Source organism: Peromyscus californicus, unplaced genomic scaffold, assembly GCF_007827085.1.
Source record: "Peromyscus californicus insignis strain IS unplaced genomic scaffold, ASM782708v3 Scaffold_14__1_contigs__length_90479793_seg_2, whole genome shotgun sequence".
NCBI lineage: Eukaryota > Metazoa > Chordata > Mammalia > Rodentia > Cricetidae > Peromyscus > Peromyscus californicus.
In genome coordinates, this window is record NW_026294436.1 from 7,187,969 (window position 1) to 7,214,025 (window position 26,057).

General features: G+C 47.5%; 1 protein-coding gene and 1 long non-coding RNA gene across 2 annotated transcripts in view; one reads left to right on the forward strand and one right to left on the reverse strand.

The window, feature by feature from the left end:
• Positions 1–1,331, forward strand: part of LOC128109595 (uncharacterized) — a 16,796-nt gene extending 15,465 nt beyond the window's left edge. Inside the window, exon 3 of the long non-coding RNA XR_008217841.1 lies at positions 582–1,331. This is a non-coding gene — a long non-coding RNA (uncharacterized LOC128109595). The remainder of the gene's footprint in view (positions 1–581) is intronic.
• Cfap221 (cilia and flagella associated protein 221) overlaps positions 1–26,057 on the reverse strand; it is an 81,075-nt gene that overhangs the window by 10,868 nt on the left and 44,150 nt on the right. Inside the window, 12 exon segments of the mRNA XM_052736742.1 lie at positions 5,000–5,091; positions 7,172–7,330; positions 8,439–8,543; positions 8,545–8,571; positions 9,115–9,222; positions 10,577–10,657; positions 13,059–13,186; positions 17,351–17,456; positions 19,639–19,737; positions 21,166–21,255; positions 23,267–23,354; positions 25,809–25,917. Coding sequence (XP_052592702.1) covers positions 5,000–5,091; positions 7,172–7,330; positions 8,439–8,543; positions 8,545–8,571; positions 9,115–9,222; positions 10,577–10,657; positions 13,059–13,186; positions 17,351–17,456; positions 19,639–19,737; positions 21,166–21,255; positions 23,267–23,354; positions 25,809–25,917 — 1,192 coding nt within the window.

Sequence of the window (26,057 nt, forward strand, 5' to 3'; positions counted from 1 at the left end):
GACCTTCTCTCTACCTCCCTCTGCTCCCCCTATCCATGTGGTGATAGTTTATTTGTGCTGAAATGTGGTGATATTTTACTTGTGCTTTAATAAATAAAGCTTGCCTGGAGCAGGAAGAAAAGGCCAGCCATTTTAAGTAAACAAGGAAGTCAGGCAGTGGCAGCCCACGCCCTTAATCCTATCACTTAGCAGGCAAGATCTCTGTGTTCAAGGCCACACTAGGGAACAGAGCCAAGCGTGGTGACACTCACCTTCAATCCCAGGACCAACCATAGAGACCTGGAGGTCTGTACAGACAGACAGAAAGTGACAGAGCTATGTAAGAAGAGGGAGTGAGGTAGCTGGGCTAAGATAGCCAATGAGAGGGCAGAACAACAAGACAATAAAGGCATGGGTGGACAGGAAGCAACTCACATTTTGGAAGCTGCAGAGTTGGTGAGGTAAGGTTGGCTGGTGGCCTTCCCTGTTTCCCTGATCTCTCTAAGGCTTTCACCCCTATATTTGGCTCCGTGTTTTTTATTTAATAAGACCATTTAGAAATTCGCTAAAAATACACTCCTCCTCTGTCTGTTTCTATTCAGAAAAGGCAGGCCTCCCATGGATATGTGATTGCCCTGTGCCTTCATTTTTGAGACAGGAGTTAACCAATTTGGCTAGACTATTTGGTCCCGAGCTTCAGGATCCACCTCCTGCACTGGGATCACATGGACAAGCTGTGGCTCGGGCACTGGAGATCTGAAGTCAAGTTCTCGGCAAGCATCGCATTTCTGAGCCATCCCCTCAACACTGCTTTGATTCTTATGCTACAAAATGACTCAAGGGCTGCTGAGATGGCTCAGCTGGTAAAGGTGCTTGCTGCCAAGACTGACGACCCGAGTTTGAATTCAGAACCCACATTGTGGAAGAGGAGATCTGCCTTCTGCCAACGGTCCTCTGACCTCCACATGGGCACCGTGGCCTGCTTCTTTCCCTCCAAAATACAACTCGTAAAAAAATTTAAAAATGATTTGGAATAAATAAGTGCTAAATAACCACACTGCATGGTTTGACAACACACAGTAAATCTCAGGTTTAAAAGTCACAAGGGTGACCTCACAATTGCAGGTCATTTTTTTTTTTCAGGCAAAATGGCCGCAAAGTTGAAAGGTCATTAATGGACTTGCAGAACTTTGCAGAGACTAAAGGTGACCCCTTATAATTCCTACATTGAGACTCACCCCTAATGTGTTGATGTTGAGATGGAACTTTTGGGGGCTGATTAGCTCATGAGAGCTGAGCCTCAGCCGGGCAGAGGCAGGAGGATCTCTGTGAGGAGGATCTCTGTGAGGCCAGCCTGGTCTACAGAGTGAGTTCCTGGATACCTAGGGCTACACAAAGAAACCCTGTACAAAGAAGGAGGAGGAGGAGGAGGAGGAGGAGGAGGAGGAGGAGGAGGAGGAGGAGGAGGAGGAGGAGGAAGAGGAGGGGAGGAGGAGGAAGAAGAAGAGGAGGAGGAGGAGGAGGAGAAAAATCCCAGCTTGCACCTCCGTCCATGTGTGGGTATAGGCAAGCAAGACAGCTCCTGCCCAAGCCTGACGCCAGGAGTTTGATTCCTGGGACCCACATGGTGAGAAGAGAGGCCAGATGTGGCCTGAGTGCACCCATGCCCATACACATATGCACATAAAATAAATAAAAGTAGAAAAGAAAGCCCTGCCTGTGAACCAGGAAGCAAGCCCTCACTAGACACAGAATCTGCCTGGTGCCTTGACTTGTGAGAAATATACATGTTATTTATAACCTACAGAGACTATAGCATTTTGTTATAGTGCCCTGAATGGATTAATACAGAATTTAGAAAAAGAATTACCATTATTATTTGTAATTGCTTTCAGAAACAACAGCATGACCTTTGCTCCAACAACCAGTATAAATTCATAATACAAAAATAAAGATTTTTTTTTCTTTTGAGACAGGGCCTCACGTAGCCCAGGCTGGCCTTGAACTCACTATGTAGCTGAAAATGACTTAGAACTCCTGATTCTCCTGCTTCCACCTCCCAGAGCTGGGATTACAGATGTGTGCCACCTGGTCTAGTTTCCACACTGCTGGGGATGGAGCCCAAGGCTTTGTGTGTGTTACACACACACTCTATCAGCTTGTGTATGTTACACACGCACTCTATCAGCTTGTGTGTGTTACACACACACTCTATCAGCTGAGTTGCACCCCGCCCAGGCCCTGCTCCTGAATTTTGAGCTTTTATGCAATGGTAGTTTACATCGGAACAAACTGGCCTGACAGAGCATTCAGGCACAGAAACTGAGGCAAAAAGTCATGGCAGGAGGTTGTCATTGATGTGGCCTTTATGTTTAATGCATGGCTATTTGGGGCCAAGACAACCCCCTCCCGACTTCCCATTAAAAGAGCAGCCTTCGGAGATGTTTACAAGGACATTGCTTTGGAAAAATGAACTGGCTAATATTTAATACTTGGAATCCATGTGTGTTAAAAGTGGGTGCACCGGAGTCCAGACACAACCCAGACCCAGCAGAGTCCAGTTTGCTGATTACATGCATCATCCCCCCCACCCCACACACACACTGCAGGGGCGAGGATGCTAGGTAAGAGCTTTACTTCTGAGTTATGCACCAGTCTTTATCAGGTTTGTCTGTGAGCATGCCTGTGTGTGTATGGGAGGAGTTCTTGATTGTTAATTGATGTAGGAAGACCCAGCCCATTGCGGGTGGCACCATTCCATAGGCAGCAGGCCTTGGACTGCGTAAGAGGAGAAAGCCAGCTTTCTGAGAACAAGCAAGGATTCTGTCTCTGCGGAAGTGATGCTCGAGTTTCTGCCATGACTTCCCTGTGATGACGGACTGTAACCTGGAGCCCAACAAACCCTTTCTTCCCTAAGACGCTTTTTGTCGGGGTGTTTTGTCACAGCAACAGAGAAACTAGAAAACGGGTCAATTCGAAAGCATTCCAGTCTTCCTGCAAAATGAGGGGTGGGGGGGGGGGGGGGCTGATGCTGCCATCTAGTGGCGAGACCATGATTGCACAGTTTTGTGAGCTCAGTGGGAAGTAGAGATCCTAAATGCTTCTCTTTTTTTATGTTGTATTTTTTTATTTTATAATTTAATTTAATTTTACATATCAGCCACAGATTCCCATGTCCTCCCCCCACCCCACCCCCACTTCCCCCCAGGCAAAGACTCCCCTGGGGATTGAGTTCAACCTGGTAGATTCAGTTCAGGCAGGTCCAGTCCCCTCCTCCCAGGCTGATCTAAGTGTCCTTGCATAAGCCCCAGGTTCCAAACAGCCAACTCATGCACTGAGGACAGGTCCCGGTCCCACTGCCTGATGCCTCCCAAACAGTTCAAGCTAATCAACTGTCTCACTTATCCAGAGGGCCTGATCCAGTTGGGGGCTCCTCAGCTATTGGTTCATAGTTCATGTGTTTCCATTTATTTGGCTATTTGTCCCTGTGCTTTTTCCAATCTTGGTCTCAACAATTCTCGCTCATACAAACCCTCCTCTTCCTCGCCAATAGAAAACAGGACCCTAAGAAAGACACAGGGATCACCCAATGACAGAGCAATGGATGAGATCTACATGAACAACCTGGACATGAGTGGGGGTAATGACGGGCAAGGGTCGAGGGAAAGAGAGCTTAGGGGAGCGGGAGATCCCAGCTGGATCAAGAACAGAGAGGGAGAACAAGAAATAAGAGACCATGATAAATGAAGACCACATGAGAATAGGAAGAAGCAAAGTGCTAGAGAGGTTCACAGAAATCCACAAAGATACCTCCACAATAGACTACTGGCAATGGTTGAGAGACAGCCCGAACTGACCTACTCTGGTGATAGGATGGCCAAACACCCTAATTGTCATGCTGGAAACCCCATCCAATGACTAAGGGAACCAGATGCAGAGATCCACGGCCAGGCCCCAGGTGGAGCTCCAGGAGTCTAAATGCTTCTTTATACCGCCATTTGTGACAGCCCAGAGGAGTTGTCATCACGGCCCTTGAGGGAGGTACTGTGTAAGGGCCAGGGGTGGGGTGCGAGGGATGAATCAAGAAAGTGTTTGCTGTGCAAGCTTGCAGATCCGAATTTGATCCCAAGAACCTGAGCTCTAGCCCCAGAACACACTCAAGAAAGCTGGGTTTGGTGGTGAACACCTGTAATCCCAGAGTGGAAGAAGCAGAGTCAGGCGGCTCCTTTGGCCTCATTCATGGCTGGCGATCCCAGTGAATCAGCTAGCTCCAGGTGCTGATGAAAGACCTTACTTCAAAAACAACAACAAAACAACAAACCCCTCAAAACTTGCAGTTTCTGAGGAAGAACACTCAAGATTGTCTTCTGGTTTCTATAAGCGTGTGCACACATGGACATGCGTACCTGCACACAGGTACACACACACACACACACACACACACACACACACACACACACACACACTCGTGCATGCATGCATGAACCATGAATATTTCAAAAAGAAATATTCTTCAAAAAGAAAACCTAGACCATGAATATTTCAGCAGAATTATATGATCAGTTAGTTCTCTGTCTGTGCTGAAACTCTGCCAATTAGCTAGCATTGCATTAATTTTAAAAAGTGTGTGTGTGTGTGTGTGTTTTAAATCATGTTTGTTTTTGGGTTTTCCAAGACAGGGTTTTTCTGTTCAGTCTTGGCTGTCCTGGAACTCACTCTATAGACCAGGTTGGCCCTTTACTCACAGAGATCCACCTGCCTCTGCCTCCTGAGTGCTGGGATTAAAGGTGTGCGCCACCACTGCCCAGCTAAAAAGTGTGTCTTGATTAAGATAAATTAGACTCTGAAAATCAGCTATCTACCATCATGGCTCCTTGGCAAGCAAGCCCTCCCTCATGTTTTGAAAGCACAGTTTGAAAGTGTGGTTTGTCACGGTTGGCCTTTCACACCTGGTCCCCCAGCCTCTGTCATCTACAGTGCAAACGTCCCGGGGGGGGTGGGCAGCAGTTTCCCAGCTTACCTCGGAGTGGTTTCCATCTTAGAGGGGTCAGACAAGGAAGAGAACACCAGGGGCTGGAACCTCTTCCAGTTCATGATTCCAGGAATTATATCCTGTGATGAAAGTTGGTGCAAGGGCAGGACATGAGGAGAAAGCATTAGGTGGTTGTGAGAGTTCATATTGATAGTACCTAGAGTCACCTAAGGGACAAACCTCTGGGAATGTCTCTGAGGATTTTTAAACATTGGATTAATTGAGGTGGAAAGACCCACCCTAAATGTGGGCAGAGTCATCCCACAGTCTGGAGTCCAGGAGTGAACACAGAGGAGGAAGGAACACAGAGGAGGAAGTGAGCTGAGCCCCGGCATCCGTCTCTCTGCTTCCTGACTGTGGACGCCACGTGACCCGCTGCCCCATGCTCCTGCACCATGCCTCTGCTCCTGCACCATGCCTCCCTTCCTTAAGTTGTGTTTCCACATGTTTTGTTAGAGGACCAAGAAGAGTAACTAACGCAGTGGGAAAATGTCTCAGAGGACCTTCACTTCGTTCAGCAGACTGTTTCACAGTCACAGTAGGTTAGATCTAAACCTCATTAAGCTTGACTGACTTCCTCTAACGCACAGACAGTTGCTCCAGTACAGGGTATGTGGTGGTGACCGAGGGCACATGTGGTCTCCCAGCCTGTCTGGACGGCTGTGGAAGTGACGTTGATGCACCATCCAAAGAGGATGGGCAGCACTCAGGGAGGGAGGCCGGGCAGCGGGATGCGCTGGCAGTATTAGGAGGTCACCAGCAGTTCAGCTAAGAGCAGGGAACATGATAGGGATGGTGCCTGTGGCTGGAGGGGTGGCAGGTCACCAAGGGACTCGAGGGCCAGGCCAGTGGAGCTGCTCTGTGGGCAATGGATACATACTGAGGATGTGTGTGTGTGTGTGTGTGTGTGAGAGAGAGAGAGAGAGAGAGAGAGAGAGAGAGAGAGAGAGAGAGAGAGAGAGAGAGAGAGAGAGAGAGAGAGAGAGAGAGAGAGAGAGAGAGAGAGAGAGAGAGAATGAATGCCAGAGGCCAGTGTCCCTGTCTTCTCAATTAAGAGATAGCATCTCTTGGGGAACCTGGAGCTTGCAGTTTCCACTAGACTGGCTAGTCAGTAACCTCCAGGGATCCATCCGTTTCCATATCCCCGGTGTTGGGATTACATGTCTATGCCACCATGCTTGGATTTATGTGGGCACTGGAGACTTGAACTCAGCTCCTCACGCTTGTGGGGTTTAGCCAGCCCCACAGTCCCCTGAACCACTGAGGCGTTTCCAGATGATCAGAAACTTCCTGTGGCAGCCTGGAGGTTGTGGTAGTGGTGAATCACCATGGAGATGAGAGGGGATCCTCAGTCATGTAAGAGTTAGGCTGGTGTAGGACATGGGAATGTTCCAGAGCTGGTAGGTCAAGGATTGTGTGAGTTCTGTGCCTTGGAATAAAGGGGTGAGTGGTTGATATCTGTATACTTAGAGGGTCCAAAGTTAAGAGGAGGCCAGAGTCCAGAGTCATAGTACCACATGATTGTTTTCATATGGTTGAAAAAGTAATGAGTAATCATTTCTCCCTTTCAGTCAAAATGAGTGTTGGGAAAGGGGGAGCAGACAGCAGGAGGTGGGTAGAGATGCACAGCGGTGGTGCTGGAAATGGTCCTGTGTCCTTCACAGCTGGTAGTGTGAGGACTGTGGTCACCATTCTTAGTCCATGGCTAAGGCTACGAGCCCTCTTTTTGTGTTGTTTAAATGGCATCTATTTACTTTTAAACATTTGTGTATGTACATGTGTGTATGTGTGTGCATATCTGCATGTGTGTGCATGCATGTGCACGAGTGTGTGAATGTGTGTGCATGTTTGTGCTTGTGTGTGTTGTGTGCCTGTGTGTGTGTGTGTGTTGTGTGCCAGTGTGTGTTTGTATGTGTGTACACAAGCTGTCAGAGGGCAACACGTACAAGTCAGTGCTCTCCTGGATTTCTTTCCACCATGTGGGTCCCAGGGATTGAACTCAGACCGTCAGACTTGGTGACAACCCCTTTACCCACTGAACCACCTTGCCAGCCTGGTCTTCTTGTTCTCGGTCCCCGTTGATTGCCCTCTCTCCCTGTCCCTGCCCCTCCCCACAGTCCAAGGCCAGCTCTGCCAAGGGAGCCTGGTTGCTGACGTTACCGTATGATGGAGAAACTGCTTTTGGGTGAGAGGAATGCTGGACCCGATGTGGGACTCGTGGGTGAACTTGTACTTGGGGTGAGAGCACAGATGATAATCTATCAGAGTTTCTGCGTAGGTCAGAGGGTGCTTCACGGCGAAGAGTCCTGGGCTGGGATTCTGTGGGCAAGAGGGAGACCAGATTGATGGTGTTTACCCATCTCCGTACCAGGCCCGGGACAGGCGTCAGCAAGCTCTCTGTGGCTCCCACTAGCACTAACAATGGGGATGCATGTCAGCTCTTCTAGCAAACCGGGCACAGGAGCAGAGCTTCAGGTTGGCCTGTCTTTCCAACGCCACCATCTTCATGGGTGCATTTCCTGGCTTAAGGGCTTCATTAGATGCTATTTAGATTTGCTGACCTCACAAGGAAAAAAAAAAATGTCACTGGAATTACAGTTTGAAACTGCTTCTAGTCATGATCAATGAGGGGGTTATTAAATAAGCCAACTGGATTTAAAGAGCAAATCCATTTCCAGGTCTGCCTTGGTTTCTTCTCCTGTTGTGATAAAATACTCCAACAAAAGCAGCTTATCGAGAAAGGATTCGTTTTGGCTCCCAGTCCACCATGGTGGGGAAGTCGGGGCGGTAGGGAGCTGAAGCCGTTTGCCATATCGTATCATCGAGAATCAGAAGGCAGAGGGCGATGAGCGCTCGGCTGGCTTGAAGTGCAAAGAGAAAACATTCCAGGGCTGGGGATGTAGCTGTTAGCAGAGTACTCACCTGCACACACCAAGTCCCCATTCAATCCCCAGCACCACATAAAAATGGATGTGGTGCTACATACCAGCAATCCTAGTACTTGGGAGGTAGATGCAGGAGGGTTATAAGTTCGAGGTCATTCTTGGCTCCACAGTGAGTGTGAGGCCATCCTGGGCTATGAGACACTGTTTAAAAAAGATGGGTCTGGAATAAAGGCTCAGGGGTTAAGAGTGCTTCTTGCTTTATCGTGGAAGACTGGAGTTCAAATCCCAGTATCCATGTTGGATGGCTCACAAATACTGTAACTCCAACTCCAAGAGATCTGATACCCTCTCTGGTCCCCACCCCCTGGCATACATACAAATAAATAACAAAAGTAAACACAGATATTTAGTAAAGAAACATTTAATTAAAAAACTGAAACAAAAAGAGAAAACGTATTTCCAACTCGTGCTTCCATTTTCATGCAGGATAATTGCTGAAATAAAGGGACACAGAACACAGGCATCTGCCAACTGGTACTTACGAAAATATACAGCGGCTCATATTCCACAGACATGGCCAAGCCCTCCGGTGCCTTCATACTCAAGATGGAGGGCTTGGCTGAGAGCTGTGTGGTGTCCTGCTCGGGTTAGAGTTATGATGGTGGTGACCTCATCCTGTGTAAAGACCAAGAATGACTTGTTAGTTATTTTTATTTTTTATTTATTTATTTATTTATTTATTTATTTATTTATTTATTTATTTAATTTTTTGGTTTTTTCAAGAAAGGGTTTCTCTGTGTAGCTTTGCGCCTTTCCTGGTACTCGCTTTGGAGACCAGGCTGGCCTCAAACTCACAGAGATCCACCTGCCTCTGCCTCCCGAGTGCTGGGATTAAAGGCGTGCGCCACCACCACCCGGCCATGACTTGTTAGTTATTATTAGTCGTATTTTCTTCTTAAAGAGTTATTTGTTTTACTTTATGGGCATGAATGTTTGCTTGCCTGTACGTGCACCATGTGCATGCCTGTTGGATCCCATGAAGCTGAGATTATAGATGGCTGTGAGCCATCACATGGGTGGTGGGAACTGACCCTGAGTTCTCTTTAAGAGCAACAAATGCTTTTAATTGCTTATCCATCCCTTCAGCTCAATGACCTGTCATTCTTAGTGGAGGAACATAAGTAGTGAGAGCAGTTCTTAAAGTTGCAGATGCATTACCTCAGCACCTTGTTTCAGGGGTCGAGCAAGCTTCTGAAGTCTGTAATTTGTTGAGGACTTGTTGACAGAAAATGGTTGATATCCCTTGATTTTGTATATCTGAGGAACCTGAAATTGAAAGAAGACAGCAGATTGGCGACACTTAAGAACCTGCTTTGTGTAGCTACTTCTTTCAAATGGGAACATTCCTTCCTGGAGGAAGCCTCACTGAGGCTCAGGTAGTGAATGAATCTCACAAGTCTCAAGTAGTCCCTGAAACTTACAAGATTCACAAAAAGCTCCTTCTCCAAGGTTAACAATTGCTGGGGAGAGGAGCCTCTCTGATTAGCTGAGCTGCCTGAAAATTGTCCACAGTGCTTCAGAGATGTAGCTTTAGTGAATCTTCACCCATGACAATGTGGGGATTCAGTGATGCAGTTGCCTTTGAGTCATCCATGTTCCTATATGAATCCCCTCACCCATGCACCTGTAAGCAATCCCAATAAACATTCTGGATCATTAAACTAGACTGGGGAAAATAATTTCTTTGGTCTGACATCAGTGCCCTATCTAGGGTGAATAGATATTTGTAGTTCCTTAAAAAAAAAAAAAAAAAAAGGCTCACAGGAACCCATTACTGTTTGGTAGGATTAATGTCTCAACATAAGCTGCCTAACAGGGCCTGTCCTGAGCCTCATTCTGAGTCTGGGTACATGTCAGTATTCAAATTATTTTCTCATGCCAAATAGCTTCACTGGAGACATACATAAACATATTTTTACTTTCAAAAGCACAAGTGGTAGGACTTACATATACTTCAAGAACGGCTGACTAGCCAGCATGCCTTTAATCCCAGCTCTTGGGAGGCAGAGGTAGGTGGATCTCTGAGTTCAAGGCCAGCCTGGTCTACCAAGTGAGTTACAGGACAGTCAGAACCACACAGACAAACCCTGTTTCAAAAACTAAAAAAGAAAGAAAGAAAAAGGAAAGAAAGGCTGACTAACTTGTGTCCTGAGTAGAGCCACAGTTTCCTATATATGTAATATATATTGTACCCACAGGAAAGAATTAGTTTCCATATTTATGTTAGAAAGAACCTGAGGTGTGCTCAACACACCATCAAATAATAGAAAAAACTACAATGTGCCATTCTATATCAGCTAGAATTGAGTGATACTAACAAAATAATGCAATTCAAATTCAAGCGTATTTTGCTCCCTTGGTAAGGAACCTGAGGACCAGTGAGATGGTTCAGTGTGTTAAGGTGCTGGTCATCAGGACTGATTACCAGAGTTCAGCTCTAGAATTCTCACTGCAGAAGGAGAGAACCAACCCCCAAAAGTTGTTCTCTGACTTTCACACAAGCACTGTGGCACGTGTGCCTCCTCAATGATAGATAGATGATAGACAGACAGGAAGACAGATGACAGATAGATGACAGCTATAAGCAACCAGGATAACTTATGTTCTATGCAGGTCTCACCTTCAAAGTGAAGTAGGGATAACTGTGCTTGACTTGAACATCTGAAGGTTTAATGGGGACTAGTCCAAGGCCATCAAGAGCCTACATGGGAAAATGAAAAGAAAACTATAAAAGGACAGATACACATCTGTGTGTGTTTTCACTATGTTTTGAAACATTACCTGAAGAGTTCTATGCTCAAAACAGCTCTTCCTGTGACCACAGTTGCTCCCTGAGCTGTGGGCACAAAGGTGGCCCTCCCCATAGTTCTTTGTGTGTGACTCTTATGGACCATCATGGAGGCTGCAACATGTCCCTCTATGATGGATAATCCTGGTTGTCAACTTGACTGGACCTTGGAATCAACTAAGAGATAAGCTGCTGGGCACTTCTGTGAGGGGGTTTCTTGATCAGGCTTTTTGAGGTTGGAAGTCGTGCCCTGAGTGTGGGTGGCTCCATCCAGTGTCAGCCAGACAGAAGGAGGTCTGAGGGGAAGCTTTGATTTTTTGCCTCATTGCCTGGGTGTCTCACCAGGAAGCTCATCTCCTCTGTTTCTGCCACTGCTGCTACATTTCTGTGCTGAGATCAGAACTCAGCTTCTCTGGGTTTCCATTGTGGATTGAGGACTAGTGGCTCTCCAGGAATCCTCTAGGTCTTCAGTGGCAGGCTGGGACTGCTGATGCATGCAGTCTGTGGATCAAGTAGCTACCAGGTTCTCAGCCCCTCTAGTATAAGATAGCCGCTGTTAGACTACTTAGGTTATATGGTGTAGACAAATCTAATACATCTTCTCTCAGTATATATATTCATTCTATCACCTCCATAGTTCCCACAGGCTTGACGGACTTAGCTCATGAACCCTTGGGAGTCAGCAACCGGTGAGGCCAACCCTCCTCAGGAGTCACCTTGTCTGAGGGAGAGCCTCACAACCTTCTGGTCTACCTCCTAGAACAGTTTGAAGTCAAAGTTCAAAGGTTAGCTTCTCTCAACCTGTGGGAGCTTCAGAGCTCCTCATGGGCTCAGCTGAGTGCTTTGCCAAGGAGCATCATGGTCCCACCTCTTGAGCAAGGCCCTGCCTCTGTGCTGGCCTTCCGTAGGTGCTGGTCCCCAGACAGCTTCCTGCATAGCCATCTGCCTCAGATACCCAGGGATCCTGGGGCAGGGCCTGGTACATTCCAGCACTCAACAAATGTCAGACGCCATTGTTTACCTTGTCCAGCTAGGCCCAGCACACCCCAGTGTGGTGGGTTGCTAATGCACCATCGTTTGAAAGAGATGTCTCAATTTCAAATTTGCTGAATGTTTTTTAAAAAATGTGCATCTTAGACTTGATGAAGTCTGGTACCCAAAGCCTTAAGATGTGACTTGTGGGAAGTGCCATGGAAGGGTTAATTAACTATTATCATCATTATTATGGCATATTATTACTATGTGTGTGCTGATATGTGCACAGCTTGTGTGTGTGCAGGTGCATGTGTATGTGTGTACACATGCATGTGGAGGACAGAGAACAGTTTGGCTGTGTTGTTCCTCAAAACTAGTTTATACTTTTTAAAAGGTTTATTTTTAACTTTACTATGTGTGCCTGTGTGAGTGTGTGACGTGTACGTGTGGGTGCTGTCTGAGTCCCCAGGAGGACATTGGATTCCCCATAACTGGAGTGATTGACAGATGTGAGCTACCGTACATGGGTGCTGGGAACCAAACTTGGATCCTCTGGAAGAGCAGCCAGTGCAGAGCCATCTTCCCAGCCCTCTGCTCTGTTTTTTGACACAAGATCTTTCCTTTTCCCTGGAACTCACCATTCAGCAACACTGGCTGACCAGTGGGCCCCAAGGACCTGCCTGTCTATGCCTCCCCAGCACTGAGGCTACACATGCTACCATGCTGGTGGTTTTTTGTTTTGCTTGTTTTGTTTTTGTTTTTAACCTGGGTTCTGGAGATCAATGTCAGGTCTTTGTGTTTAACTGACATATGTTCCCTGACCAATTAACTATTATTCTTTATAATGAACCACTATGCTCATTAAGGGAAGAGGAGGCATTGTCACACCCTAAGAGAGAGATGGGGGGTGGCGATGTGGGATTTCCCAGTCTGATGGGTTAGCTTGCCTGACTCTGGGCCACATGCCCTCCTTAGCAGACTGGGCCCTGACCTAAGCTGTCATTATCTCGGCCTTCCATTTGCCAGGCTGGGAGGCTCATGTGAGCACTGTCTCCCAGCTTCTCTCAGTTCCCACTCCTCTCCGCCCAGTGCCCACGCTGGGCTTCAGACTGGGAATCAGTTCAAGTCACCAGGAAGCTCCTCCAGGTACCCATGGATACAGTAGGCAGGGCAGATGGCAGTGGATGCTCCCTGTTTCCTACTGCTCATAATTCCCGAAGCACAAGTCTCCTCCACAGCCTCTCAGAGGAGGTGGACAGGCTGAGAGCTGGCTTGTCTGGCAATCTGCCCGTACCCATGTGATCCCGTCGTCTGCTGCCCTTACAGAGGAGACACCCACCAGCTCATTGTAGCTCTGGGAGTCCGATGGGAAGGCGAAGGGCAGCACTTCCTCAGGCTGCAGTGAGAACGGACAGGGGCACTCATCCTGACATAGTTGGGCCCATGGGTATCTGTAGGGAGTCTGAGCTAGGGAAAGACAAACATTTCTGTGTGAAACCAGCATCTTTAGCTGTCTACTTACCAAATACCATTTGTAACAGAGCATTCATGTTTACATTCTTCAGTGGTGTGGTGACTGATATGCCATGCTCCCATAAACAGCCCTAGTTAAATGTATTGGGTCACCAAACACACACACACACACACACACACACACACACACACACACACACACCCCATAACATATGCAACACACACAAGATATGCAACATACACACACAACAAGATATGCAATACATACAACACATGCCAAACATACACACACATAACATATATACACACACATAGACACACAACATACCACACACACACATACATACACATACAATATCCCTACAGTGTTACATGCACACACACATAAAACATAACACACACAACACACAGCATATAACACATAACATACACACACAGCACACACCTCTCTCACACACATAGCACACACCACTATTACACACACAGCACACCCACACATACACAGACAGACAGACACACACACCCACACACACCCACCCACACCCACCCACACACACACACACACACACACACACACACACACACACACACACACGAAGGCAGAGGAGGGATCTACAGAAGTAGGGGAGAAAGGAGAAAATGATGGCTATGGGGTAAATATGAATGATTAAAAGACATATACATGGATGAAAATGTCATACTGAAAATCATTACTATGATAACATATGCTTATTAGACTTTAGAGAGAATATTCAGATTTATACATGCTCAAGCATGTTTGCATACATAGACATGCATGGCATATATGTCCAATGTCAGTTTACTTGCATTTGTTCCCTCTCTCTCATTTTGCGACAGGGTCTCATGTGGCCCAGCCAGAATTATGTAGCTGAGGATGACCTTGAACTTCTGGCCCTCCTGCATGCACCTCCCAAATGCTGGGATCACAGGTGTGTGTTGTCAAGCCACGTTTATGGGGTGCTAGGAATGAAACCCAGGGCGTCAAGGACATTAGGCTAACGCTCTACTAACTGAGCAACATTCTCAGTCCTCTTTCCCTTTATATTTATTGATTTGTGATTTTCTCTGTGTAGCCCTGGCTGTCCTGGATCTCATTGTGTAGACCAGGCTGGCCTCGAACTCAGGCATCTGCATGTCTCTGCCTCCAGAGTACTGGGATTAAAGGTGTGTGCCACCACTGCCTGGCTTACGTTAGTTTTAAATTTTTTATTTCATTTTTGCTTATTAAGTTACAGCTCTCTTAAAATTTAATTTTATTTCTAAAAGATTTTATTGTTATTTTTAATTATGGGTTTGCGTAGATGAGTGCAGTCCCCAGAGATGCCAGAAGAGGGCGTTGGAATCCCTGGAGTTAGAGTTACAGGTGATTGTGAGCCCTGGGGACCACACTCTGGTCCTCGGCGAGAGCAGCAAGCTGAGCCACCTCTCCAGTCCCAGAGACCAAATTCCTTCTTAAAATACCTCTGATGGATTTAACAAAGAAAAAGTTGGATTCTAGAGAGCTTTTGTAGATAACTGAAGAGGCCTAACTTAACATCAGTGCAGCCATGACAGGCTGCAGACTAACAACACTGGGACTAGGCTTCACCACTGCAATAACCAGGAAGAGCCACAAACTGTGCCCTGCAGGAGACCCATCAGAATTGAGACAAACAAGCACTAGATGCTCCAGAACGTTAAGGACAGCTTACATAATATGTACACAGGTTGCCAATTTCCTTGCAGCAACGCCAGTACCAATCTCTGTTTGACAAGACCTCTGTTACCTCACTCCTGCCCAATCAGGAGTTCAACCCCCATCTGAATCTGGAATTCCCCTACATCCCTGTCCTTTACTCCTTAAAATCCCTGCCTCGGCTGAGCTCAACACTCTCCCTGATCCAACAGCTGTGTCAGAAGGGATGGGAAGCCCAAGCTTGAGCTTGCAATAAAGGCTCTTTGTGTTTGCATATGAATTTGGACTCCTGGTGGTCTCTGGGGGACTCTTGACATGGGCGTAACAATAGCCATGTGTGATTTTCATGTGAAGCTTACTGTTTCATTGGTAAAACACTTCCCTTGTTAGAAACTTCAATATTAGAAATAAATACTATAGGAGGAATAAAAGAGTAATCAAAATGCTGCAAAGCATTGTGGGAGGGAAGCAAGGTAGTCTGGGGGGGGCGCCATATTGCTTGGGGAGGTGGGGGAGTGATAGAGGCGGCCTGGAGGAGCGTGGGCTGGCACAGCCTGTGTTCCTTCGTGTGAACTCAGGCTGGGAGAAAACTATGACACGACTTTTGGGTTCTTGGAAGCAGCTTGTGGATCAGAGGGTCAGAATGAACCGATCTCTTTCTCTCTCCTTTAACTTCCTTCTTTCTCGATGGAGATGTGCATGTCTATGTTCATATGTTGCACACGTATGTGCAAGTACGTAGCATGTGGGTGTCTGCATGTGGAGGCCATAGGAGAACCTTAACTCTTGTTCCTTGGGTGCAGTCCACTTTGCTTTTTAAGACAGCCTGCAACTTGCAAGGTAGGCTAGGCTGGCCAGCCAGCCAGCTCCAGGGCTCCTGTCTCCACCTCCTCCGTGCTGGGATTACAAGCATGTGCCACCATGGCTGGCTTTTTCTGTGTGGGTTCTGGGGATCAAATACAGGTCCTCACACTTACAAGCCAAGTCCTTTACTGATTGAACTATGTCCCGAGCCCTGATAACTCAGAATTTCCTGAAACAATAGACAGTATGCAGCCTAAAGCTTAGTGTGTAAATGCTAGGTTGAGTATACACCAGATTCAATCAGTCATTTAGTAACTGTAAATTGTTGGGGGATGTCTTTCTGTACACTGTGAATGTATGTTGTTCCCATTGGTTAATAAATAAGCTGCTTTGGCCTATGGAAAGGCAGCATAGAGGCAGGCAGGAAATCCAAGGAGAGAGACAGGAAAGAGAAAGGCAGAATGGAGAAGATGCCAGACTGCCATCCTAGGAACAACATGTAATGGGATGCAGGTAAAGCCATGGGACACGTGGTAGTACATAGATTAATAGTTATGGACTGAGTTAAACTATAAGAGCTAGATAGCAAAGAAGCCTGGCATAGGTCATACAGTTTGTAAATAATATTAAGCCTCTGAATGATTATTTTATAAGTGGCTAAGGGACTGCGGGACCAGGCAGGACCGGAGAAACCTTCCGGCTACAATAAATGACAAGTATTCTTGTGTCTCTGCTGATGAGAGGCAGCAAAGGGCAACAAGAGGTCAAGCTGAGGCCGGACTGCACAGGTGATACCGCTCCGTCTAGGGTGGGCAGACCTTTGTGACTAATGGGACAGGCGCTTGAGCCAAAGCTGTTATGGAGATCTGAGGTAGGTGTGGAAATAACTCCCAGAGATATCCGTATCCCCACCCTCAAGGATGAGCAATTACACATGGTAATTCACACATGGTGAAAGGGAGCTAGTAGATCTAAGTAAATTAGGCCTCCTGAAGTGGAGAGACGACTCTGGTTTTCCAGGCAGGCCCGATGACATCACAGGGTTGGTATAAAAGATGAGAGGTAACAGTGACATGCTGAAGAGCCAGGAGCCAAGGGAAGCAGGCAATTTTTAACAAGAGCCGCCAAGGCAAGGAACTGCCATGCTGACACCTTGGTTTTTGACTCCAGATCTCCAGAAGCCGTGACGTGTTTGTTTGTGTGCACACACGTACGTTTGTGCAGATCATGTGGAGGATGGAAGACCACCTTGGCTGTCAGTCCTCAGGCGCTTTCTACCTTTTGTTTGGGATAGGGTCTCCCATAGACCTGGAACTTCACCAAAGGCTGGGCTAGGTGGCCAGGGAGCTTCTGGGGACCTTGTTGGCTCTGCCTCCCAACTCATCGTCACTGGGACGACCGTACCACCTTTTCTGTGGTTCCCAGGAGCTGAACCTCAGGTCCCCACATTTTCCAAAGCAAGTCCTTTGCTTTCTGAACCATTGTCCCATCCCCGACTTTGCGTCACTTTAAGCCGTGAAATCAGTATTGGTTACTTCAATGGCAACAGGAAACTGATGTATAGAATTTGTGATGAGATTTGACATTGCCAGAGTTGAGCTCATTGAGGAGAGACCTCTAAAAGGCCATGGTCATCAGCATCACTCAGCTCTCCTTACCTTGTATTACTGATTGCTTGGCTTTGTCGAGCCTTCTCTTTATGTCTTCCTTGTCCATGTCACGGATAGCTTCCAGCACAACGAGCATCCTTCGTTCAATCATGACCTGGAATTGGAAAGAACAGCTTCGGGTTAGGAGTTGATACACAGTTCTCTTGGCTATCACAAGGCGAGCCGCTTCATGCCAGCAGACACTCCCCATTGTGAGGCTCTTTTGCCACGGGCTCTAGTGCGATGGAGTGAGACCTGTGGAACTGAGCCAACACATGCCTTCTTTTGGTCTACGGTGATTACTTCAGTGATTTTGTCATGGCAGCAGAAAGTTGAATAACACACCATGTCTTAGTCATTGCTCTCCCTTGCTTGAGGATGGCTCTGTCCCCTTGTGAAGCCACACTCAAGAGGAAGAGATGAGAGGTCTACAGGTGGCAGAAGATGCTGGAGAGGCTCAGCACACCCTTTGCATCAAAGAACAGCAGGATTGCTCTTTTGAGGACAGGTAGACCAGTTGGTCCAAAGCATAGGGGTGAGCCCTAAGGAGGCAGGGAAGTGTTCTGGTCAGGGAGGAGGAATGGGAACCCAGGTCCACAGCAGGGGATGATGTTCATGGAAGAGGAAGGGGACAGTGTAAAGGACACAGGTGTGGCTGCAGCCAGACACAGCACCTCACAACTACTGTATTAGAATTCCGGAAGCTTTCACTCTTCCTTCCCACTTTCCTGGTTTATGTGGTATGGTGTATGCATGTGTCCATGCATGTGTGTATAAGCATATTTGTGCATCTGAAGGGCAGCGGTCAATACTGGGCATCCTCCTCAATTGTGTCTCCACCTTATTTTTGAGACAGGGTCTCTCACTGAACCCAGAGCTCTCGTATTTGGCTACGCTGGCTGGAGTTCCAGGACAGCTGACTTTTACGCAGGGGCTAAGGATCCAGACCCCGGTCCTCATGCTTACGTGGCAAGTACTTTACTGCCTGAACCATCTGCCCAGCCCCATCAGATGCTTCATTCACCCTGACAGTAGGAAGTCCCTGGAGGCTGTGGATGTGCTTGATGGAAGACAGGTATGAAGGGGAGCCGCGGTTAGGAGGGGACTCTGAGAGGAGAGCAGTGAGCACAATGTCACTTCCGAAATCTCCCATTCTCCACTGAAACAATCCCATTGCTTCCGAGCCATTGCATGATCCCAGCAGCTCCTCTCCTACGTGTGCGTACCTTGGAGAGTGAAAAACCACGCGTCCTCTAACTTGGGTGTGAATGTTTATGGCAGCATTGCTCAGAACAGCCAAGTGGTGAGAATTGCTGGGATGCCCATCAGTGCATGAACAAATAAAGAAAACCTGGTCTGCCCCAACAGTGGAATATTACACAGTGATAAAAAAGGGTGACGTGCCCGTTATGACACCACTGAACTTGAAGATGCAAGTGAAAGGAGCCAGTTACAAAAAGCCACATACTGTATGTTTCCATTTACATGAGATGTCTGGAAAAGCCAAGTCCATAGGGATAGGATGCAGATTTAGTGGCTGCTTGGGGAGGAAGGGAGAAGGTAGGAACTGCTCCTTTCTGGGTAATTAAAATGTTCTGAAATTAGCTAGCAGGCAAGGGTGTAGCTCAGTCTGAGGGGGCTTGCCTGGACTACACAAAGCCCCGGCTTCCATCCATAGCATAAACCTAGTATGGTGGTGCACACCTGTAATCCCGATAATCAGCAAGTGGAGGCAGGAGGATCAGGAGTTCCTTGGCTACATGAGTTCAAGGTTCCCCTGGGGTATAGACCCTGACCAAATAAATAAAGAGGTAAATATCACACAGCAATGGTGACTGTCTAAATGTGACTACACTAAAACCTTACTGTCCTAGTTAGCTTTAACTCCATCCTAGCTGAGAAGGGAGTCTGATCTGGATTTCCCAGATCAGACCATCTGTCTCGATTGTTAACTGATGTACGAAGACCCAGCCCGCAGCTAAGTGCAAGCCTGAGCAAGCCAGCAAGCAGCGTTTCTCCACAGTTTCTGCTTCAGTTCCTGCCCCGGTTCCCTTCACGATGGACTGGGACCTGGAAGTGTACACCTCTTCCAAGTTGCTTTTGGTCAGAATGCATTATCACCGCAACAGAAAGGAAACTGGAATGCTTACTCCATGGGACACTTGGCAGAGGTGATGTTTATCCCGTGTGAACTGCATCTCTCATACATCATTCCTAAGAAGCCATTATTTGATTTCCCCCTGCTGATAGCTAGACAAGTCAGAAGCTAAAGAAGGCGATCTAGAGCGGAGAGTTACCCTGCGCGACGCCTGCTGGAACCGCCTTTGTGCCCGGAACCTGCTGAGCCACATGTTGTTAATAAGAGGGTCAAAGTTAGGATGGAATTCCTGGACTTTCTGCGAATATAAAAACACAGGCACAGCTTACATTCAATTACAGACTCTTCGGCATGAGCGTTTCGGAAATGTTTGTAGAGTTTGATCTCTGGCTGGGAGTGGTAATACACGAGTCCGTAATGCCAGCATTCAGGAGGCTGAGGCAGGAGCATCGTGAATTTGAGCTGAGACCATCAAAACAAGCAGAAACAGAGGGCAGCAAGGCGGCTTGGAGGGGAAAAGTGCTTGCCACCAAGCCTGATGACCTGAGCTCAGCCTCCGGAACGGCCATGTTGGTGCTGGGAATCGAACCTTGGTCTTCCAGGAGAAGAACAGCCAGTGCTCTCACCACTGAGCCACCTCTCCAGCCCCCACTTTTTTTTGGGGGGGGGACAGAGTGTCTCGCTGAAAGTAGAACTCACTAATTTGAATAGACTGGCTCTGTATCCCCAGTGCTGGGGATATAGGCACAGGCAACCATATCTGGCTTTTTATGTGGGTGCTGGGATTGAACTCGGGTCTTCAAGGTTGCGTGGCCTGCACTGTAACAACTGAGCATCTTCCTAGACCATGATTATAAGTTTGGACATTTTCCTTGCAAATATGTAGTATCCTAGTTAGCTTTAGCTTGTCATGGCCTAGAGACATTTGAGAAGAGAGTCCCAGAGGAGGATTCACCTGGATCTGACTGCCCCGTGGGCAGGTGTGGGGGTGGGGGTGGTAGTGTTGGGGGTCCGGGAGCTTGTCTTGACTGTTAAGTGGTATGAGGGCCCAGCTCATCCTCGGCAGCACCACACCGTTGTAGGTGGTCCCGAAATGTTTAAGAAAGCTAAGTGTAAGCCTGCCTGTGAGTCAGCCAGCAAGTGTCCTCCATCGGTTCTGGGTCCTTCCTTGGCTGTGAAGTGAGTGTGTGGTCAGAGGTGATGCTGTGCGGAACGGCAGGCAGGCAGGCCTGCCTGGGAGCTCCTGCCTTGAGCCCCCTCAACAGAGTGTGATCCAGAGCTGTGAGCCAAATAAACCTTCACTCCCCCAAGCTGCCATTTTATATAAAGAATGTGTCTGATTTTAAATCATGTGCCTGTATGTGGGTGTGTGCTCCTGTGAGTGAGATGCCAGTGGAGTCCAGAAGGGGGCATCCTATACACTAGAGCTGGAGTTCCAGCAGATTTTGAGCTGTCTGGCATGGATGTTGGGACCTAGACTTAGGTCCTTGGAGAGAGCAGCATGCACTCTTAACCACAGAGTCACCTCTCTAGGCTCCTGAAGTTCCTTTTGGTCAGAAAGGAAACCAAGACACCCAGTAAGACAGCACCCTGGGAATATAAGCACACTAAAAACAATTGTTCCCTCCTAGTGAAGGGGTTTCTATAAAACTCATTGGTGCCTTTGGAAATGAACAGTTAAAGAACTGGCACTTGATTAGATGCCAAGTGAAGGGAAGTCACTCACCTCCTCCAGCTCACGGACGACCCGCTTGTTGCTCTGCTCAGTCTCGAGCCGTTGAAACTCTTCCTCAAAAACAGGGTCGCCTCTTTTTTGCTAGATTTTTATATGAATAGACACACATTAAAGTCAAAGACAAATGCATAAAACTTTCTCTTTAAAGCTTGCCGGAAGCAGGGTGGTGGTAGCACACCCCTTTAATCCTAACACTCGGGAGTCAGAGGCAGGTGGATCTCTGAGTTTGAGACCACCTGGTCTACAGATTGAGTTCCAGGACAGCCAGGACTACACAGAGAAATCCTGTCTTGAAAACAAACAAACAAACAAAACAAAACAAACAAACAAAAAAAACAAAAACCACCACACACACACACACACACAAAAAAAAAAAAAACCCTCAAAAACAAACAAAGAAAAAACAAAACAATAAAGCTTGTAGGAACCAACTGGACAATGGGGTTACCTATGCCCTGCCATAGAGTGCTGGCGGGTTAAAGTGTTCACTATTCTTACTGACATGGGGAGCTTTAACAGATACAAGGGTCTCATGTAGCCCAGGCTGGCCTCAAATTCACTATGTGTTGGAGGATGACCCTGAACTTCTATCCTCCTGCCTCCACCTCACAGAGTGCCCCAGGCTAGCTAGGAATCAGTCCCTCACAAAAGATGGGATTTTTTTTTTTTTTTTTTTTTTTTTTTTTTTGTAACTTGACTGCAGGTCCTCCAGTGTGGACTCTGTATAGACAACATATTGTAATGCCCCAAAGGCAATAATGCCCAGAAGGTGGTAATACCCAAAAGGCTGGCCACAGGGGCCTAGAGGTGACTTGGTCATTAAGAGTGGTTGCTGGGCTTGCAGAGGAGCCTACAGTTGTGTTGAGTGGCTCACAACTGTCTGGAACTCCAGCTCCAGGGGAGCTGAAGCCCTCTTCCGGCCTCCACGGGCATCCCACTCACAGGTGCATATAATTACAAATAAATAGATCTTTTTAAAACAAGACTAACCATGTCCACATCCTTCCTACTCACTGAGATCCTGAAGTTCACACTACTAAGCTTTGCTGGTTTTTATTTTTTTGCAGGGCAGGGGGAAGTGGTGGCAGTGAACTGGGTTCCCTATAATTCATATGCCAGTGCCTGTAACATAAATTACTAAATCTGTCTTATAATAAAAAACCCAGAGCCAGATTTTGGGGTAAATGCTGAAAGATCAGAGAGACAAAGGAACAAGCCACTGCCACATCTTACCTCTAGGACTCCTCAGCCTGAAAAGCCTCAGTTACTGTCTCCTCACACCTTATATACCTTTCTCTGCCCAGCCATACTTCCTTCTTAGTACTGGGATTAAAGGCCTGTGTGCTTCCCAAGCAGAGGCACGAGATCTCAAGTGCTGGGGTTAAAGGCGTGTGCCACCACTGCCTGGCTCTTTCTCTCCTAGACTAAGTCAATCTCATTCCAGGGTGGCTTTGAACTCACAGAGATCCAGAGAGATCTCTGCCTCCCAAGCACTAGGATTAAAGGTGTGTGTCACCGCTGTCTGGCCTCTATGTTTAATCTAGTGGCTTGTTCTGTTCTCTGATCTTCAGGAAAATTTTATTAGGGTACCTAGCACCTTGGCATGTGACTATATTTGGCATCCAGCTCTGGGGTGGCTCCTGACAGTAGTTTGGGGCCTCTCTTCTTCATGCTCTGTAGATCACAGGACAGGTGCCTCACATCCGGAACCACAGCCCGGGTCTGAGTCATCTCTCTTTGAAGGTCTTGTTCTCTCCGCTAACTCTTGCTTTCTATTAAGATGGAACTCACTGTTGCTCTGGCTTCTGAATGTCCCCAGCAGACCCAGCATAGGTCTCTTGTGTCATCTACAGACACCCTTGACTCATAATTAGCAATTTATGTGTGATCAGGCCCCTGCCTTCACAGTTCTATGCCAAGCCTCTCCTCCCCGGGCCTTCTCTCGGGACTGAGCCTGGGCCTCACTCACGCAAGGCGAGCGAGTGCTCAGCTTTTCTGTGCGCGTTCTTTCTCCTGATTCGGCGATCGCGCATACAGCAGGAATGAGGAAGACGTGGGAAATAAATGACAGTGAATTCGCAGCCATGCTGACCTTGTACTTGTCCTGTGCTTTCTGCCGTTCCTCGCTGAGCTCTTTTCTATACCTAAAAGTGGTGTGGTCACTACCAAGGTGCACCTGCCTGTGGAGAAAAACAAAAACACCCAACTTCCAGAAGCCGTCAGCAAACACCGTCTCTGCAATGAGTGTTTTAGCTATATTTTATAACCAAGAAGGAAGGGGAGAAACTGGAAGGAGCCACCTCTGGGGTGAATAATCTGTCCCGTGAAATGAAGCTTATCACAGGGTGTTGGTGCTGCAGGCCTTTAATCCCAATACTTAGGAGGCAGAAACACGAGGATCCCTGAATTCAGGCTAGCCTGATCTACAGAGTGAATTCCAAGACAGCCAGGGCTACCCAGAGAAACCCTGTCTAGAAAAACCAAAACCAAAAAAAGAGGAGGAAGAGGAGGAGGAGGAGGAGGAGGAGGAGGAGGAGCCGAATCAAGCTCATCTTCTAGTGATTCATGCTAAAATATTTATAAATTAATACAACAAGGTCCCGAGAGATGGTTCATTCAGTAAAGTGTTGGCTTTGCAAGCACGAGGACCCGGGTTCGATCCCCAGGAGCAGGAGCCTTGTACAAAAAGCCAGGAGTGTGACATGCTCTTGTCATCCCAGTACTGTGGAGCTACAGACAGATTCCAGGACAGCCAGCCCAGCCTGCTCAGTGAGCTCCAGGCCAGTGAGAGGTCCTGTCTCAGAAAACAAGGTTGGGGCTGGAGAGACGGCTCAGTGGTTAAGAGCATGGCTGCTCTTGGGGAGGGCCTGGGTTCAGTTAGTAGCCCCACACGGTGGCTCACAAGGGACTGTAACTCCAGTACCAGGGGTCTGATGCCCTCTTCTGGCCTCCACTGGTACCACACATGCACCGGCAAACATGTAGGCAAAACAGGAATACACATAAAATAAAATAAATAAGTCTTTAAAGCAAACGGTGTAAGGTGGATGGGACCTGAGGAGCAACACCTGAGGCTGACTTCTAGCTTCCACAAGCACACTCTCGTCCTTCTGTTCTCTCACTCTCACACACGCATACTCTGAACACACACACACACACACACACACACACACACACACACACACACCACCTGAGGCTGACTTCTAGCTTGCACAAGCACACTCTCTTCCTCCCATTCTCTCTCTCTCTCTCTCTCTCTCTCTCTCTCTCTCTCACACACACACACACACACACACACACACACACACACACTCACAGTCTCTTGCACTCATACACATTTACACATACACTCACTCTCACACACACTCACTCTTTCAGACTCACATTCACAAACACTCACACATACTCTATTACACACTCACACACATTCATTCACACTATCACATGCACACACACTCACATACATCTGTCTCTCTCACACAAACACACACACTCACACACACTCTCACACACAATCTCTCACACGCACACTCTCACACACACTCTCTCTCACACACACATATGCACGCATGCACACACGCATGCACACACGTACCCTGAATGCTCAGCATCACTAGCAGTCGGGGAAATGCAGATTTAAGCCATACAAAGCAACAGGTGTTTCTGAGGATGTAAAAAAGCTGCAGCTCTCCAGTGACGCTGATGAAAATGTAAACCCAAGCCAGTGGTTGAAACGTGGTGTGTCTACACAATGGAATATTATGCAGTCACAAAAGGTGTTGAATTAGTCACAAATGCTGAGCTGTGGATGGAGCTTGAAGATGTTTTAGCTGACAGAAGCCTGTGACTAAACCTTGCACCGTTGGCGGGTGCATTAATTTAGTGTCTATTTTAAACTGTAAGTCAGAAGAAACTAAATGAATGGACAGGTGAGATGGCTGAGCAGGAGGAGGGGCTTGCCACCAAGCCTGACATCCCGAGTTCAGTCTCTGGAACCTCCACGGTGAAAGGACAGTTGTCCCCTGGCCTCTACAGGTGTGCCTCAGTATGTATGCACCACATCCACAATAAACAAACAAACAATGTTTTAAGTTTAAATACACGATTTAAAAAATCGAATGTGTCTCTAGAAAAAACAATGGGACATGTGCATTTTCAGCGACTCTTACTGAAGCTGAACACACGGCCAGGCTTCTGGGGTTCTCTAGCTTCAACTGACATAAAAAGAAGAAGTCCATCTGACCCCAGCAGCACAAGAATGCTTCTCTCTGAACCCCTGCTGCCAGGACTGTCCCCAAAGGCTCCCGCTGCACAGGGGCTCATCCCAGGTCTGTCTGGGATCAGAGGCCGGGGTGGCAGGCAGCTGGAGCTGGCAGGGAGGAGGGGCCAAGCCTCACACCGCTCACTGTTGTCCTGCCCTGTCCTCTCTGTGAAGGAAACACCATGTCTTAGCGACAATAATTTATTCTAATAGCCACCCATTCTGAGCTAGGAACACCAGCTGAGGAGAAGGACTAATTGAATTTACCAAGGGAGTTTATCAAGAATGGCATGCCATTGTGTCGCCTGCGTCAAAGGCCATGCCCTAAAAGCAGTCACCTGTCACTTGAGACACATTAACCCCCAATATTTACCACTTAAGATGGTTCTCGCTCTCTTCCTGGACGTTCTGTCTGACCTTCTGTTCAAAGAGCGCCTCCTTCATCTGTCTGGTTTTGGAGATTTCATCACCCTGGTCCAGGACTGCAGGCAGGAACGGGCAGAGATCACGGCCATAATCAAATCAGTCATTTGTCCAGACAAACACAAGTTTCTAACCATGCCGCCTAACAGACATCTAACTGAGTTTTGTTCATAAATAATCATAAATAATAAATGTGACT